At 48.5% G+C, this 17,872-nt stretch overlaps 1 protein-coding gene across 1 annotated transcript; it reads left to right on the top strand.

Moving 5' to 3' along the window:
* Window positions 1-2,182: 2,182 nt before the first annotated feature.
* LOC109753913 (signal peptide peptidase-like 1) lies at window positions 2,183-6,313 on the top strand. Its single transcript, XM_020312833.3, has 4 exons — window positions 2,183-2,510; window positions 2,900-3,749; window positions 5,571-5,774; window positions 5,966-6,313. The coding sequence occupies exons 2-4, from the start codon at window positions 2,952-2,954 to the stop codon at window positions 6,080-6,082; spliced, it is 1,119 nt and encodes a 372-aa protein (XP_020168422.1). The 5' UTR covers window positions 2,183-2,510; window positions 2,900-2,951; the 3' UTR covers window positions 6,083-6,313.
* Window positions 6,314-17,872: the final 11,559 nt, after the last annotated feature.

Below are 17,872 nucleotides of genomic sequence, written 5' to 3'. Positions count from 1 at the left end.
ATTGAGTATCAAATTCCTCAGGGCTATCATGTTCCTCACTGTGTAGGCAATCCGCACTGGCGAATTCCTAACTCCTCAGTCAGAACAAATTCCTCAGAGACCAGAAGAACTTCGTCTCTGTCACTGAAGAATATGACTGAACTATATGAGATTTCCAATGGCTTCACTCGAAGGGATTGGTAGGTGTAGGATTTTGAGTTGAGCATCACATGGAAATTTTTCCTTAGTATTTCCTCGACCCCCTTTAACAGTACGGTGTTTCCTATGACTCAAGAAAGGGAAAATGAAACTACGAACACAAAAGTCTTCACGCTTCATGTTCCTCAAATGAATACCAAGTCTTCGAGGTCACACCAATTTCTTCACTTTCAAAGTCTTCAGAAAGTCTTCAGTCGAAGAACTTCATTTTTAGGGGTCGACTTTCTTTGTAAATATCAAACTCCTCATAGATTTATAGACCTGTGTTCACTCATAAACACATTAGTCCCTTAACCTATAAGTTTTCAATACACCAAAATCACTAAGGGGCACTAGATGCACTTACACGCCCCTATTCGTACCCCTAGTACTCACTGTCAGATTTGTTGCCCCGACACCCACCCTATGGCAACCACCGCCCGACATCGACCTCACAATGGACGAGATGGTGATGACGACCCTAAAACTAGTTTTCATGTTTTTTTTATTTCAAGTTTAGTTTGAATGCGTGGCCTTAAGACTTTGTGGATGTTTATGTAATATATATCATTTTTAGAATATTTGCAATGACTATTTGGGTCAAAATTCAAAAGTCCAAAAGCAAAAAAATGATATCCAGCGATCGATTAGGCGCACTGACGGCCGGACGACCGCATCCACATGCGCATGTCTGTTTGCCGACGCAAAACAGACACAATCCATGCAAAAATGGATGTTTGTTTGCTCCCGTGCGTTGGAGTTGCCCTAAGCATTAAGGGCATCTCCAACACCGATCCTCAGACCGCCCGCATCCATTAGGACCGGGCTATGCGGACCGTGGAAGCCATCCAACGCGGGCATGTATCGGTCTACCGAGCGGTCTGGACGTGTTTCCCCCCGCAAATTGAAGAGAACGTGGGGGGAGTTTTGCGGGAGTCTGGACAACAAACACGTAGGACTCCGACACCCCCGGTCCACCCAACCCCCCTCTAGGCCCATTTCCTACCACTTCGTCTTTTCTCCCCTTGCTTTGCATCCGCACTCTCCACCTCAGCCACCGCCGATGTATGTCTTCGGCCGCCACAAAGCATTACCGAACGTCCGCAACCAGCACTGACGCGCCCGCTCGCCTCTATGACGGCGTTGTCCACCCTGGAGCCGTTTGTACCTAGGGACACTCCGCTCCCTTGTAGACGACCTCCATGGCGGATCACGCTCGCCAGGGTTCGGTCAAATGCCTTCGACCTTATTTTCGAACGCTATGTCGTTTTTTAGAGTACGAAGCATGGCGAGCTACTCGACCATGGATGATGAGTTGTTGTGCGATGCGTGGTTGGGCGTATCCATGAATTTCGTAGGCAGGAGCAAAGGGGGACCTTCTAGCAGCAAGCGCATGAATTGTTTCACGCATGAAAGTATATTGCGCCCTAAAACATGTACATCATTCAACAATGCAATGTGAGGTCGTCATCGTATCACCGATACGCTATCCAGACCAGCGTCACCAAGCTTTGTAACGTGGTTCGTCAGCTGGAGACAAGGTGGCTATTGCACGCGACAAAGGACGAGATCGTAAATTTTGCTTCCTCTTGCTCAACTTGTTGATTGATTCGTTCACTCAATGTTGGTCTACACATTATGTAGTCCGCACGCGTTGCCGTGATGTATCACAGGACAGAGAGACGACCTTTACGTACACACACTGTTGGATGAAACTGAAGGGGGAGTATGTGTGGGAGTGTATGATCCGTTGATGAAAAACTTGTTGGACATCCGATTAATCTAGTCAAATTTGAGACATTGTTGTGTTAGACTTAATTTGTATGCTATGTATGGATGATTTGTGCTATTTTCTATTCAAACTTTGATGAGTATCGTCCAGTTTGCATGAATCTCATCTGGTTAGTTTAAATATAGTTGAAATGTATGCCCGCATCATTTGATGGCGACCTCCTTGTCCGTGTCCGCTGACTGGTCTCGCGGACGGATGCGGGAACTGCAGGTCGCGGTTTGAGATGCCCTAAGCACCCAAGACAGGAAAAAAAAACCCAAGACAGAGCTGCCCTCCCGCGCAGAATTACTGCACTGCCCCCGACATCAATCTCACGGGGGAAACCTGCCGCCGGCAACTCATATTCTCGGTCCGCCGCCGGCTTCCCATTTGCTCCCCCGCGCAGCTCGCAGGCAAGGAGGGGGTTCGATCCAATCTTTCTTTCCACTTCCTCCTGAGTCCTGAACTACCAACGCGGCTGTAAATCTCTGCCATCGCCGTCCGCGTTCTTCCTCATCGCAACATCGTGCCCCTCCGCAATATTTGCCCAGTGGGTTCTAAGGTACGAGCTTGTTTTTTCATCCCGTTATTAGTTAAGCCCGTCGGCCTCGACAATTTCTGCAGCTGGCATACCATCCAGATCCGCCCCTGATTGATAAGATTATCCAAAAGTTACTCCTAATTAGATTTTAATTTTTTCACCACAAAATTGATCTTTTAAGCCCCCCCCCCCCCCCCCCCCCCCCCCGGCTCTGTCAAAGTTTTGTTCAATTTGTGTAGTACTAATTGAAAATCTGAGAGAAACTGCACAACTGCTAACAAATTTGTATGAGAAGAATAAAAATGGAAAGAACGACTTGTGCTCTGTGTGCCATGTTTTGGGCTTTTGGCACCCCACTTGGGCATAGCAGACCATAACATTCACTACTGTCTACTCTTTGGGCATAGCAGGTCAAAGACCAGAGTAAAAAATAAAGGTGGGTTACCATTAATATTTCATACAATGGAGTCCTTGTGGAAGCTGTCCTATTTGCTTGAGCCGGCGTCACTTGCCCTCATCGTGACGGCTGTTTCAGTTGCCTATGCATCAGCGTCTCGTGCTCTGGACCATGGCAAGGAGATGGAGAGGAACTTGGACTTCTCGGAGGCCTCCATCACACTTGATCGGTCGCAGGCTCTCATGATCCCCCTTGCAAGCTCATGCAGCCTACTGCTGATGTTCTATCTGTTTTCATCTGTATCGCACCTCGTCACCGCGTTTACCGCCGGAGCCTCTGTGATGGCGCTCTTCTTCTGTCTGTCTCCGTCTATCGCCTACGCCAAGTCGCAGCTCAATCTAATGGATCCTTTCGTGTCGAGGTGCTGTTCCAAGTCATTTACCCGGTTGCAAGGATTGCTATTGACTTTCTGCATAAGCACGGTGGCAGTGTGGCTGGTAACAGGGCATTGGTTGCTAAATAATGTACTTGGGATTTCCATATGCATAGCATTTGTCAGTCATGTGAGGCTTCCCAACATAAAGATTTGTTCGTTGCTTCTCGTGTGTCTGTTTGTCTATGATGTTTTCTGGGTCTTCTTCTCCGAGAGGTTTTTCGGAGCAAATGTTATGGTCTCTGTTGCCACTCAGAAGGCATCTAACCCAGTTCACACAGTAGCAAACAAGCTTAGCCTGCCTGGGTTGCAGTTGATTACGAAGAAGATAGAGCTTCCGGTGAAGCTTGTCTTCCCTAGGAATTTGTTGGGCGGGATTGTTCCAGGAAGCACTCCTGGTGACTACATGATGCTTGGCCTTGGAGACATGGTAAGTTACTTATGTTACAATTTTTCCATCCAGGCAGACTTTGTGTTTTGATCCTTTTAATGCCATCGATCCAAATATGATTTCGTGCTCATTCTTTAATCCTGCCTTAAAATAGTACTCATAGCCATTGTATTCAAAGGTTTCAAACTTGTTTTCGGTTGCTCTTTATTCCCATCTTAATTCACTAACTTGGTTTTGTTTTCTACAATAAGTGACTTGCCAAATTAAATGTGGGCTGTTGATTATGTGCATATTGTTTTGGCTACATGGAACTGATGTAGGAATTTGATGGTGAATCATTCCTGAACATAATAATAGGAGCCTTGTAGGACTACGAATATTTTCAGTGTGAATTGAGTTACGTTCTATACATTTTTGGCTTCTCCTAGGTCGTAATTTATTAAGGAAGCAAGCTAAACACACACACACACACTCCTTGATCAGTTCTGTCGAAAGTTTTGTTGAGCACATGATGGAGTGAAATGTGTCATTAGTTCATTAACTCAAACTGATTGCACGCTTTAGGCCAACAACTCGGAATTGATCAATTTAGGCCATAAACTCGTTAATTTGATGATTTGATCAAATAAGGCCAAAAGTGATTCGGGAGGGAGAAAACCAGCCATGTGCCCGCCACGTCAGCCTACTTTAGACCGCTCACAAATTGACTCATTTTTACAGTTTTTTTTTTGCAAAAGCGCCAACCTGATCCGATATAGGGAAAATAAAATAAAATGCCGCACGTTTCATGGGACTTGAACCACTAGAACATTAAGCTTTGTGCACAAAGATGCAGCGGACAAGATATATCAGGACACAAGGATACAGTTAATTGTTTCGAAAGTGTGTTTGAAAAATTATATAAAGCCCCCGGTGTGTTCACTAAAACTCATACCCGCGCCCTAAGGGTACGGGGGGATACATGCTGACCACTAGGATGCCAAGTATTTTGTGTATGTAGATTGTAGAGGGTTACATGATATATATACGACCAGTGGATTCTGCTGCCACAGCAGCCGATCATGCTTACTTAATGTCAGCCTGACTGGAACAATAGGATCTACAACAGAAGGAAACATCCATCGAAAGAGAAGGCAATGATCGCAACAGAAGGAAATTGATCACCTGATTGGATTCGGTCGCCCCCTTGCAAAATAAAATAAAAATAAAAACCTGTGTACCACATTAATATATACACTATGTAAGCTAATCTATACACAAATCTCTTAGCATCGTTGTGGTGATTGAGCATTGGTTCTACCCTTGGGGCCTCAGGTTCGAGCCCTGTTGAACTCAGATTTGTGTGGCCTTTTAAAAAAAAATTAAATGCGATCGAACAAGGAAGTCGGCGCTGTTGCAAAAATACACCTGTAAATAATAGTCAATTTGCAAGTGGTCAAAGGTAGGCTGGCGTGGCAGCCACGTGGTCGGGTTTCTCCTCCCGAATCGGTTTTGGCCTTATTTGATCAAATTAACAAGTTTATGACCTAAATCGATCAATCCTGAGTTGTTGGCCTAAGGCGTGCACAGTTTGAGTTAAAGGACTAATGGCGCATTTCATTCCTTCTGATTTACGTGATCAGCAAAACTATGTCTGATCTAAGAATTTTTGCAGCCTAAAAAGGTCTTGAAGTACATTATTGTCATCATACGGTTAATGTATTACATTATTGTAGGTTGCATATTATCATATGCTTAAGTCTAAAAAGGTGTATTATAGGCATCTACACTGATCTTTATTGATTAATTTGCATATTCATCTTCACGTGAAGCTGCATATGCTCAACTCACTTCTATGATTTGTTATTGTGAAATCTGCAGGCCATCCCAGGGATGCTTCTAGCTCTTGTACTCTCTTTCGATCATCGCAAGAGCAAAGGTGTGGCTGTTCCATCAGACTTGTCTCCCTCCTCAAAGCGGCGAAAATATGTATGGTTTGCGCTAACAGGTTATGGTGTTGGCTTGGTAACTGCATTGGCAGCTGGGATCTTGTCTCAGTCTCCCCAGCCTGCTCTACTCTACCTGGTATGTTTTGCCTGGTGATAATCTCAGGTTTTCAGACATTACTTTCATTTTCTTTGCCCTACCGAGCTATGCTTGCCAGACTTGGTTGCGCCTATTCTTAAGTAGCGAAGTACTGGTAGTCAGCTTGAGCAATGCCACAATGGCATGTATGGTATGCATGATCTTCTTTGTGACGGAACTTCTGATTTCAGGTGCCCTCGACACTCGGGCCCATCGTGTACCTGTCATGGTTGAGGAATGATCTGTGGGAGCTGTGGGAAGGATCTGGCACAATTGTGAACGAGAAAGCTCATTTGCTGGAAGTCTGAGATGATCCAACATGGCCATAAAAATCACAACCTCCTGTGATGTAATCTAGCTAAAAAAAATCTGCTCCAAGCTTCTCATTCTACAGGAGAATATTTATAAGATAGTTTGGCCTTAGTAATCTAAGCCTTTTACCATGTTCTCACAAGAGGAAACAGCATGTAATTTATCTGTAATGGAAAGTGTTACTCCGTATTATATTTGCTGAAATTTTCTGTTCTCTCTTGCTCGAATGGTGAAGCTACTTCTAGTCATGTTTCGTGATTACTCAAAGTGTTTATATTGGGGTATTTGATTTAAATTGGTGTTTGGCGAACTGAAAAAAGGAAGAGAGCTGAGTAGTCCTTTCTCCTTTCTTCCTGCAATCTGAAAGCAGATTTAATAATTGTGAAAATAAAAAATCCAGTATATGTAATTTTTTTGACAACATGTTTCTTGTTGAGATAAATTAGTAGCCACTGGCGCAATATTTCCACTTTCGTGTGCACTTCAGAAGGTTATACTGTAATCCGTTAATCACAGAATACTTTACATGCGAAACGTTGCGGGCCGGTCAACCGGCCACATTCTCTGCCGGTCGCATGCGCTCCGTTGGAATTGGATCAAGCCTGATCGATCCAAAGCTTGTTTTTTTTTTCGAGAATATGCGGATAGCGTACCTTATCTTTATAGAAGAAGAGCAACAAGTTTACAAGAGACGTCTAGAGAAGGATGCGAACATCACACCTAGGGCCGCACCCGATTACACCCCACTCAAAAACCAAAGCCTACTCTCTAACAAATCGTGACAACCTGCCTACTCCTAGACCCGCCTCCCTCCACTCTTGGATCTCCCTCAGGATCGCACCCACCACCTGGATAGGTGATTTTTGTTGGGCCGTTCTATTGAAGACCCGCGCATTACGTTGCTTCCACAAAGCCCAGGTGACCGCAGTCACAAAAGTGTCGAACCCGCGTTTGTGCTCTTTCCGGAAACCCCTCCTAGCCTGCAACCACCAATCTAGCAAAGTACCTCCGTCATCGGCCGCTCCACGTTCAAGTTGAGCTCTTGTAGGCATTCATGCCACACTTCCCTAGCGAACACGCATTGGATCAAGATGTGCTCAACATTGTCTTCCTCCTGCAAACAAGTGAAGCAGCTAGATGAACGCTCTTGCAACCCGTGTTTCGCTCTCCTGTCCGAGGTCCAAATGCGGTGCTGGATCGCCAGCCAGACAAATATTTTACACTTGAGAAGCGCCCAACTCTTCCGGATGCAAGAAGCATAGGCAACCCGTTGGATCCCTTGGCACAGATGATAATATGTGGATCTAGCGGTGTACTGCCCGGACGGGTCCGCCGGCCAAGAGAAACAATCCGTCCTTTCTGGATCCCGAGGCACGGTGCTAATAGCTAGATTGAGGTGAACTAGCTGCATATGTCCCATGAAGGTGAGCTCTCCATCCATATCCTGCAGCCACTTCCCTGCTCGAGGGCATCTCTCACCGTGCGTCGGTTCCTAGTACGGGTATCCACCAGCTTGTGTAGCAGTGGTGCAATGTCCACCACAGCAAATCCATGTATCCATCTGTCTCTCCAGAACAGCACCTTGGTGCCATCTCCCACCTCGATCTTGACAAGACTGTCAAAGACCTCTCTCACGTCTTTATCGTCCAACATAGCAAGCCCCTGCCATGGCCTGGTAGGATCCGTCCTTTTTAACCACTCCCATCTCACCCTAAGTGCAAGGCCATGGAGCTCTAGATCCCTCACCCCCAGGCCACCCAAGTAAGTGGGTCTACATATTGTGCTCCAAGCCACAAGACACCGCTTGCCATTCACTTTTTCTTTGCCAGCCCAGAAGAACGCACGCATCCATTGGTTGATCTCCTCCAACACCCACGCCGGGGCCTCCGCTATCATAAAGTGATGGATGGGTTTTGCCGCAATGACAGATTTAGCAAGAACCAACCAGCCTGACCTCTGGATCATACCCCGCTGCCACGCAGGAGCAGCCTTCTTCGCTTGATCCAACATGGGCTGCCACTCTGCTCTACTAAGTTGGTGGATTGCCAACTGCAACCCCAGGTATCTACACGGGAAGCTTCCCACATTGCATTGCAGTATGGATTCCACCCGCTCCCTATCAGCCACTTCACCATTGATCATCACGGCCAAGGATTTCTGCTAATTGATCTTCAATCCCGAAGCCTCCCCAAACATCCACAACGCTTCCTTTACGAATCTCAGATCCATCAACGTGGGCTTAACAAACAGCGCCACGTCATCAACATATATAGACACACTTTGCTCTGCCGAGATCCCAGTGAATTTACTCGACACCCCCAAGGCTACTGCTTTAGACATAATCTTGGACAGCACATCCATCGCAATGACGAACAACAACGGAGACACCGGGTCCCCTTGCCTTAGTCCTTGCACATGCTGGAAGCTTCTACCCGGACATCCATTCACCAAGACTTTCGTGGTGGCTGTCTTGAGAAGAATGGATACCCAACACTGCCATTTAGCACCAAAACCTTTGTGCGCCATCACCTTCAACAAAAAAGGCCAAGCGAGCGAGTCAAAAGCCCTGGATATGTCTAGCTTAAGTGTGACGCCCCCGATTCAATCATACACTAATCATGCACGCAAATGTGTACGATCAGATCAGGGACTCACGGGAAGATATCACAACACAACTCTACAACATAAATAAGCCATACAAGCATCATAATACAAGCCAGGGGCCTCGAGGGCTCGAATACAAGTGCTCGATCATAGACGAGTCAGCGGAAGCAACAATATCTGAGTACAGACATAAGTTAAACAAGTTTGCCTTAAGAAGGCTAGCACAAACTGGGATACAGATCAAAAGAGGCGCAGGCCTCCTGCCTGGGATCCTCCTAAACTACTCCTGGTCGTCGTCAGCGGGCTGCACGTAGTAGTAGGCACCTCCGGTGTAGTAGGAGTAGTCGTCGACGGTGGCGTCTAGCTCCTGGGCTCCGGCATCTGGTTGCGACAACCAGGTAGAAAGGAAAAGGGGAAAAGAGGGAGAAAAGCAACCGTGAGTACTCATCCAAAGTACTCGCAAGCAAGGAGCTACACTACATATGCATGGGTATATGTGTAAAGGGCCATATCGGTGGACTGAACTGCAGAATGCCAGAATAAGAGGGGGATAGCTAATCCTGTCGAAGACTAACGCTTCAGGCCACCTCCATCTTGCAGCATGTAGAAGAGAGTAGATGGTAAGTTCACCAAGTAGCATCACATAGCATAAACCTACCCGGCGACCCCCTCCTCGTCGCCTGTTAGAGAGCGACACCGGGTTATATCTGGCACTTGGAAGGGTGTGTTTTATTAAGTATCCGGTTCTAGTTGTCATAAGGTCAAGGTACAACTCCGGGTCGTCCTTTTACCGAGGGACACGGCTATTCGAATAGATAAACATCCCTGCAGGGGTGCACCACATAACCCAACACGCTCGATCCCATTTGGCCGGACACACTTTCCTGGGTCATGCCCTGCCTCGGAAGATCAACACGTCGCAGCCCTACCTAGGCACAACAGAGAGGTCAGCACGCCGGTCTAAATCCTATGGCGCAGGGGTCTGGGCCCATATCCCATTGCACACCTGCACGTTGCGAGGGCGGTCGGAAGCAGAACTAGCCCCCTTAATACAAGAGCAGGCTTACGTTCCAATCCGGCGCGTGCCGCTCAGTCGCTGACGTCAAGAAGGCTTCGGCTGATACCACGACGCCGAGTGCCCATAGCTGTTCCCGCGTAGTTGGTTAGTGCGTATAGACCAAATGGCCAGACTCAGATCAAATACCAAGAACTCATTAAGCGTGTTATTTTGAAGTAACCGCGGACGCCGACCAGGGCCAGGCCCACCTCTCTCCTAGGTGGTCTCAACCTGCCCTGTCGCTCCGCCACAAAGTAACAGTCGGGGGGCATCAGGAACCCAGGCCCACCTCTACCGGGATTGAGCCACCTGTCCTTTCAGCCCCCTCATCAGAATCACTTGCGGGTACTCAATGAGCTGACCCGACTTTAGTCACCACATGTGTCATGTATATAAAGTATATAGTATATACCGTGATCACCTCCCGAAGTGATCACGACCCAGTAGTATAGCATGGCAGACGGACAAGAGTGTAGGGCCACTGATGGAACACTAGCATCCTATACTAAGCAGTAGGATAGCAGGTAAGGGTAACAACTGTAGCAACAATGACAGGCTATGTAGCAGAATAGGATTAACCGAAAGCAGTAACATGCTACACTACTCTAATGCAAGCAGTATAGAGAAGAATAGGCGATATCTGGTGATCAGGGGGGGGGGGCTTGCCTGGTTGCTCTGGCAAGAAGGATGGGTCGTCAACACCGTAGTCGGTCGGGGCACCAGCAGCGGCATTGGTCTCATAGTCTACCGGAGAGAAGAGGGGGAAGAAATAATGAATACAAAGCAAACAGATGCATAATGATGCATGACAAAGCAAACAACGGTGTTAGGTGTACCCTAACGCGGTAGGAGGAGATACCGGCGAAGGGGGAAAACATCCGGGAAAGTATCCCCGGTGTTTCGCGTTTTCGGATAGATGAACCGGAGGGGGAAAGTTGCGTGTTTGCAATGCTAGGGATGTGTGGTGGACGAACGGGCTGCGTATCCGAATTCGTCTCGTCGTTCTGAGCAACTTTCATGTAGAGAGTATTTTCATCTGAGCTACGGTTTATTTTATATGATTTTCTAAAGTTTTAAATCATTTTAGAATTTATTTAATTAATTTAATTCAACATTATCCAGAATAGTATTTGCTGACGTCATCATGATGTCAGCATGACATCAGCAGTCAACAGAGGTGTTGACTGGGTGGCTGACATGTGGGTCCCACTGGTCATTGACTTAGTTAACTAAACAGGTTTAGTTAAATTAATTAAAGTGATTAGGTTAATTAATTAGGCTTAATTTAGATTAATTATCTTAATTGATTAATCATATTATTATTATTTATTTTTACTTAATTCTTTTTTTATTAAACCGTTCTGGGCGTGGGCCCCGTTTGTCATAGGCCCTAGGGGCTTAACGGGGCGGGCGTGCGTTAACGGGCGTAGCCGGCGACAGGCGCCAGCCCGCCCCGTCAGGGCGCTGCGGGGCAAGGCACCCACCGGGGCAGCGGTGAGGCGCGCGCGGGCGCGGGGCGCGCGAGGGGGGGTCGTGGGTGCGGCGACTGGAGGCGTCGCGGTTGGGCGAGGCAAGCGGCCAGGTAGAGTGGAGCGCGCGGGGGCAGCATCGGCACTAGCAGCGGCGGCGCAGCAAGCAGGCTGCAGCGCGGGGAGCGGGGTGGGGGCCGACGCGAGGCAGTAAGCCAGCGCGCGGGCGTGGCCAGTGTGGGGCGCACGAGGAAGCAGGAGGCACGGGCGCGTGGCGCGCGAACGCGCGCGCTTCGGCGCGGCCAGGAGCAGGGGTGCGGCGATGCGGTTGTGCACGGGCCGGCGGGAGAGCGTGCTCGGCCACAGGGGCTAACGGAGGAGAAGAGGGAGCTCACGGGGTGTTGTAGGGAACGGGGCAGTGGGGCTCGAGGAGGAGGTCGGAGGCGTCGTTCCGGCGGGGAGGCAGACCGTCGTGGTAGCTCCGGGCGGCGGCGGGGTCCGGTGGGCGTCGGGGTCGACACGGTTGTCGGGGGCGAGCGCCGTCCGGTGGGGAGGAGGATGGGGATGCGGTGCAGGAGGTTGGGAGCTGCGAGGAGGAGGCGGGGGGTGGCGGTGCTCGGCGCCGGCGGGCGGCGGCCTCTAGGGAGCGGCGGCTCGGGTGTCGGTCGCCCGCTCCACTGCGCGTGCGTGCGTGTGGCGGCCCGGGTGAGGGGAATGATGGGGGAATCAAGTGGAGTGGGGGGTAGGTGGAGTTAGGGTTCGGGGGGATAGGCCATATAGGCCGTGACTGGGCCAACCGGCTGGTTAACTAGCTAGGCCGGTTGGCCCAGCGTGTGTGGGGGGGGGGGTCTTTCATTTTATTTTCGTTTTATTATTTTATTTATTTCACCTTTTCTGTTTTAGTTTTGTTTCCTATTACTTTTTTGTTTTAGTAAAATATACACTTATCATCTCAATTAGTATCTCAACTTAGTCCATAGCCACAAAAAGTGTAGTCCTCAAATAAATTAGTTTGACATTTTATTAATTACAAAAGGTATTTAAATAATTGTTTTTGCTGCTGTTTTAATCATCTTATAGTATTTAAACATTTTATAAAGGTGTGGTTTCTCCACCATAATTACCTATGTAATATTTGATTCACTCCGAACATTTTAGTTTTAATATTTGAAAACTTTTATTGTTTGCTTGATTTTGAATTTGAATTTTGAACCGGTTTTTGAACTAACGAGAGATTAGTAACAGTAACCGAGGTGATGTGGCATCATTAGCATGGGATTACTGTAGCCTAATTGTCCGGGCGTCACATTAAGGAAAGCTCCTGCCTCTCTCCGAGCATGAATCTTCCTAGCCACTTGCCGCACCAAGATGAAGTTATCATGCAAATGTCTCCCAGATATGAATGCCGATTGATTAGCAGCCACTATCTCCTTCATCCTCCTCCTAACTCGATTCGCCAGAAGCTTAGCAAAATTTTTAGCCACACTATGGGTCAGACTAATCGGACAAAAGTCGCCCACCACATCTGCATCCGGCTTCTTCGGGATGAGCACAATGTGTGCACGGTTAAGTTTGTTGAAACCCCGACCATCCCCTACGTACAGATTCATGAAAACTGCCATCACATCATCTTTTATAATGTGCCACGCCTTCTGATAGAACGCAGCGATAAACCCATCCGGCCCCGACGCACGATCTGGAGGCAGATCCTTGATCGTGCTCCAAACTTTCTCCTCCGAAAAAAATCTCGTCGAGCTCCAACAGATTGTGAGAGTCCATATCCAGAAACTCGATATCCACGTCCACCTCCCTCGAGTGAGTTCTACCCAGGAGTTGTTCATACGCTTCCGAGAAAATCTCTTCCTTCCGATGCTGATCTGTGATCAACTCGCCATTGTGTCTCATGTGCGGGATGAATTTTTTTGATCGTCGACCGTTTGCCACAGCCTGGAAGAGTTTTGTGTTAGCATCACCCTCTCTAATCCATCTTAAGCGCGATCTTTGCCTCTCTATAGTCAGCTGCAAAGAGGCCAATCCAAGCAAAGCATGCTTAATGCTGCCCCTGAGCCAACTCTCCACGGGCGAAAGAACACGAGTCTCCATGGCACGGTCCAGCTTCAGGATGATGTAGTTGGCATTGTCCATCTGAATCTTAATGTTACCCGTCTTCTTTTGCCCCCAAACCTGCAGCGCCGTCGTGGTGTTGCGAAGAAGGAAATCCAGCCTCTTGAAAGGATCGAAGATTGCCTGATCGCACACCCACGCATCACGTACCGTCTGCTCGGACCCTTCCAACTTCAACCAAAACATCTCAAAACGGAACCTCTTCTTAGCACAAAAAGGTGCCGAGGTAGTTAGATGCAGCGGGGAGTGATCAGAGTTGTTTGTGCTAAGTGCTTGCAAAAGCATATCCAGATACACTAACTCCCAATCGACCGTAACCAAAACCCGGTCAATCTTCGTCAACACCGGCTGTTCTCGTTCATTCGACCACGTAAATCTCCTCCCATGCAAGTAAGGTTCTTTAAGCTCACACTCGTCCACGAACTCCTTGAATCTTCTCATAATTCTCCGGTTCAGGTTACTGTTACTCTTCTCATCCGCCCTCAATATCATGTTAAAGTCGCCAAGGACCATCCAAGGCCCTGGACAAACCACCCTTCTATTGTGTAGCTCGACTAGGAATTGCATCTTCGCCTCATCGCCTTGCGGTCCATAAACCACCGTCATCCACCACTCCGAACCATCCTTGGTGTGCACCCTGCCCATGAGCGAGTGGGTGTCAAGTGTAATGCTATCAACATCCGTCACCGTCGAATCCCATCCCAGAAGAATGCCCCCCCCGAGTCTCCAAAGCCGGCACGTAGGTGAAGCCATCAAACGATGGCCCCAAGCATTGCATAGCTATGAAAGGATCAATTACATCAAGTTTCGTCTCTTGAAGAGCAACTAAGTTAACCTTGGCCTCCACTACAAACTCCCTAACCGCGTTCCTCTTAGCAAGGTTATTCAAACCCCTCACGTTCCAACATAAAACCTTTGGGTTCCAATCCATAGTAACCCAAATGACACCCAGCACCCCCACCACCAACACCCGAACAACACTCAAGCTGCTCCCATAACCACTGAAGTTCCTGCAGCCAAATCCCTCGCCGGTGGCACCTCCTTGCCAAACAAGGCAGCAATGACCCGAATGTGCTGCTCTCTCAATGGTGAGTCAAAAATCTCAGCTAGCTCCGCTATGTTATCCTCGTTGCCATCCAAATCCTCAGGAATGATCCCAAGCACACGCATGAGCACATTCTCAGCTTGTGTCGCCTTGCAGGCTTTGCTCGCTGGAGCCTTCTTAGAACCCCTAGTCGTGCGACGCGGTGTGAACGGCTCGGCCTCCGGGCGAAGCGACGACTGCACCTCCATGAGAAGCGGGGGATCCAGCTTGCGAACGAGCGCATTACATAACCACTTGAGTTTACCATATGCCACAGCCTCCTGAGGAGTCATCCCACTCGTGCATGTCTGAACCTGCAACTGCATGTTCGAACCAACGTGCCGATCCACTGGAATCTCCACGCGCCCCTGGGAGGCCGCCACTTGGCCCTGATCCAAAATATCCTCCACGCATGAGGGAGTGCACTCCACACTCATTGGCGGGGCCAGCTGCCGAGAAACAGGGGGCAAGGCCAACCCATCGGGCGGCACACCAGCCGAGTGGGGGCCCGCCAGATCCTCCCCCACACATGCCAACAACTGCACCCGACCCGTCACATCAGATGGACCCTCCGGATGGCCCGCCACATCCAACGCAATCCTCGCCCTTGACTGGTCAGGGGGCACCTGCCCAAGCCCTGGGCCCGCGACGCTGGTCCCAATCAACCCACGCCCAAATCCAACCACCTTGCTCTCCGCCCCAACACCGAGCAGTCGCTCCTTGGAGTTACCAGCCAATAGCAACTCCTCCTGTGGACCCTGAGGCTCAATGGGATTAGCAACAGGTCCCACCGCCTCATGGCGCGCATCCTGATCCGGACCCGCAGCCCCTACCTCCACCTGATCATGACCCCGCTCGGAAGCAGCAGCCCTTCCTTCATCGACTCCATGACAACTGGCACGGCTGCATGGCTCGCAGCGCCACCTGTAGGTGGGGCCACCAACGGTTGAACTGCCACCTCCACATTGCTCTTGCCGCTTGGCGGATTTGAAATTTGAAGCACGCTCCCATCCGCGGCCCTATCGTGCCGATCCACCCCTCCCAGCACTACAAAAAAATACACTTCCGTGATGATACGTGTTTGTCACAGTAGGTCGCGTTTTTTGTCATGCATGTACATCCATGACAAATTTATGAGAGAATCAAGATAGTCATACCTGTGCTGTCGTAGAAGTGTTCCATGACATTACCAAAATTATCATCACAGAAGTGTCCACTTCCACGACGATAAATCGCGCGTCACAGAAGTGCTTTCGTCAAGGGTGACCGACACGTGGCATCCACCATAACAGAACGCCGTTAAGCTATCGGGTCGGGTTTTGGATCCGATAACCCGTTAACAGCCCCGACCAATGGGGATTTTCCACGTGTAAAATCATCATTGGCTGGAGGAAACATGTGTCGGCTCATCGCTGGGACAGATGTCATCCACTCATTGGACAGAAGGCGCCTATGATACGTCGACACGTGGCATGGCCCAACAGAGGCCCATTCCTATGAAAAGGCCAGCCCGTTTGACTTGGTCAAAAGGTGGCGGGCCGGCCCATGGAAAGCCTGTTAACGGCCTGTTCGCATATAGCCCATTTACAACCCGCTAACCCAAGGCCCGTTATGCCCTATTCGAATTAGGCCCAGTAGCGTCATCTGGGCCATCCAATATGATTCCAGACCGTTTTCACTTTTGGCCCATGTATGGCCCATGACGTCTTTCGGCCCATATGAGGCCCTATGTAACTCTTGGCCTATTAACGGCCCGTGGTGAAACTGGCCCGTAATGAACAGTGTATCACTTTACACCCATTAACGGCCCGTGGTGAAACTGGCCCGTAAAGAACAGTGTATCACTTTATACCCATTAATGGCCCGTTATTCCGTTGGGCCGTTTCCAGCCCATGTTATCTTTCGGCCTTCTCAGAGCCCATTTATTCTTGGGCTATTTTCCAGCATTCGTTTACTTACGGCCCGTTATTGTCATTTTCTGCTTGTGGGCCAAATTCAGCCCGTGGTTACAGTTGGCCCGTTTGTGGTCCGTTAATACGTTGGGCCGTTTTCATAGCGTCATCAAATACGGCCTATTAACGATGGCCCGTTATGGTCGGCCCATGAACGGACAATTCCAACTCTAGCCCGTTTACGGCCAGAATGCGGTCTGTTTGGCCCATGTTTGGCCAATCGATCATACGGCCCGTATAAGGCCCATTGATGATACGGCCCGTAGAAGGCCCATTGTTTCTACGGCCCGTAGAAGGCCCACTGTTTCTACGGCCCGTAGAAGGCCCACTGTTTCTACGGCCCGTAGAAGGCCCACTGTTTCTACGGCCCGTAGAAGGCCCACTGTTTCTACGACCCGTAGGAGGCCCAGTGTCACTACAGTAAATATTAGCCCATGGTTATTGTGGCCTAGTTTTAAAAAATAGGTTATTGCAGCCACTAGCAAACCGCAGAAAAAGAACTGCACTGACTACAAGCAAACAAATAAACAAGACAACAAGGAAATAAATAAGCAAGCAACTTACACTAGGCTATCACGGCTATTACACATATTACATCCACTGGGCATCAAAGTTCACCACCAGTGCAAATATAGGGAACACAACCGCATATAAACGCCGCAGCAAAACAAGTCCAGAACTGAAACCACTTCAGAAGAGCTCAAGAAACAATATCCTGGGTACCCATAATGCTGGCAAGATGCTTAGCAAGCTTATTAACTTTCTCTTGTTTGGCGCTTAAGTCCTCCAACGCTTGCTGTTGCACCAGAAAGTATGCATCTAAATTCTGCAGGGACTTCCTCAGTCCTTCGGCTTCCTGTCGCATAACATCTGATCGATGTCTTTCAACTTGAAGTTGAGACTCAAGAAGCCGAACTGATTCAGACAACGAGTTCGAAGAGCTGGTGCCAGCAGTGGTAGCCAATAACTCGAACACTACATCAAGACAGGACTTTGGGGTTGTCTCAGTGTCTTCAATATAGTTTTTATCAGCTTTCTTGGAGACCAACAGGGATGTCTCACTATCTTGAACCTTATCTGCATTACTTCCTTTACCATTGCATAACAGGGTACTCTTCTCCAATATTTTATCCGCGTTCTAAAAGAGAAACAAACAAACACATCTTAGGTTTACAATGTAGTATATGAAACTCATTTTGGTAAACCAGTTCAGTAGTAAGGTGGACAGGATAACAACATGAAACAAACATATATCTATGTAGTATGGTCACTGTATGGTCTATATCATTCTAGTTTATGTTGCCAAATCAAGATAGATACAGTTCGAATCATATCTATTTAAGACAAAGCAACATAGACAGAATATAAGTGTGGGAAACTACACAACAATAACAACACTTGTAATGTGCATGGCATGAGAACATAACTGTTTATTCAATTGAAACTGAAATCAACATAGAGCAAGTTACAACAGCAAACAACCAAACACATTGAAG

The sequence above is a fragment of the Aegilops tauschii genome, chromosome 7 (assembly GCF_002575655.3).
Source record: "Aegilops tauschii subsp. strangulata cultivar AL8/78 chromosome 7, Aet v6.0, whole genome shotgun sequence".
Classification (NCBI taxonomy): domain Eukaryota; kingdom Viridiplantae; phylum Streptophyta; class Magnoliopsida; order Poales; family Poaceae; genus Aegilops; species Aegilops tauschii.
Note: the sequence above shows the minus strand (reverse complement) of the source record. Positions and strands in the feature narration are given on the sequence as shown.

Coding starts and splice junctions, on each gene's coding strand:
- LOC109753913 (XM_020312833.3), top strand. CDS start 2,952: ATGGAGTCCTTGTGGAAGCTGTCCTATTTGCTTGAGCCGGCGTCACTT. Junction 3,750..5,570: donor TGCTTGGCCTTGGAGACATG/GTAAGTTACTTA, acceptor TGAAATCTGCAG/GCCATCCCAGGGATGCTTCT. Junction 5,775..5,965: donor AGCCTGCTCTACTCTACCTG/GTATGTTTTGCC, acceptor TTCTGATTTCAG/GTGCCCTCGACACTCGGGCC.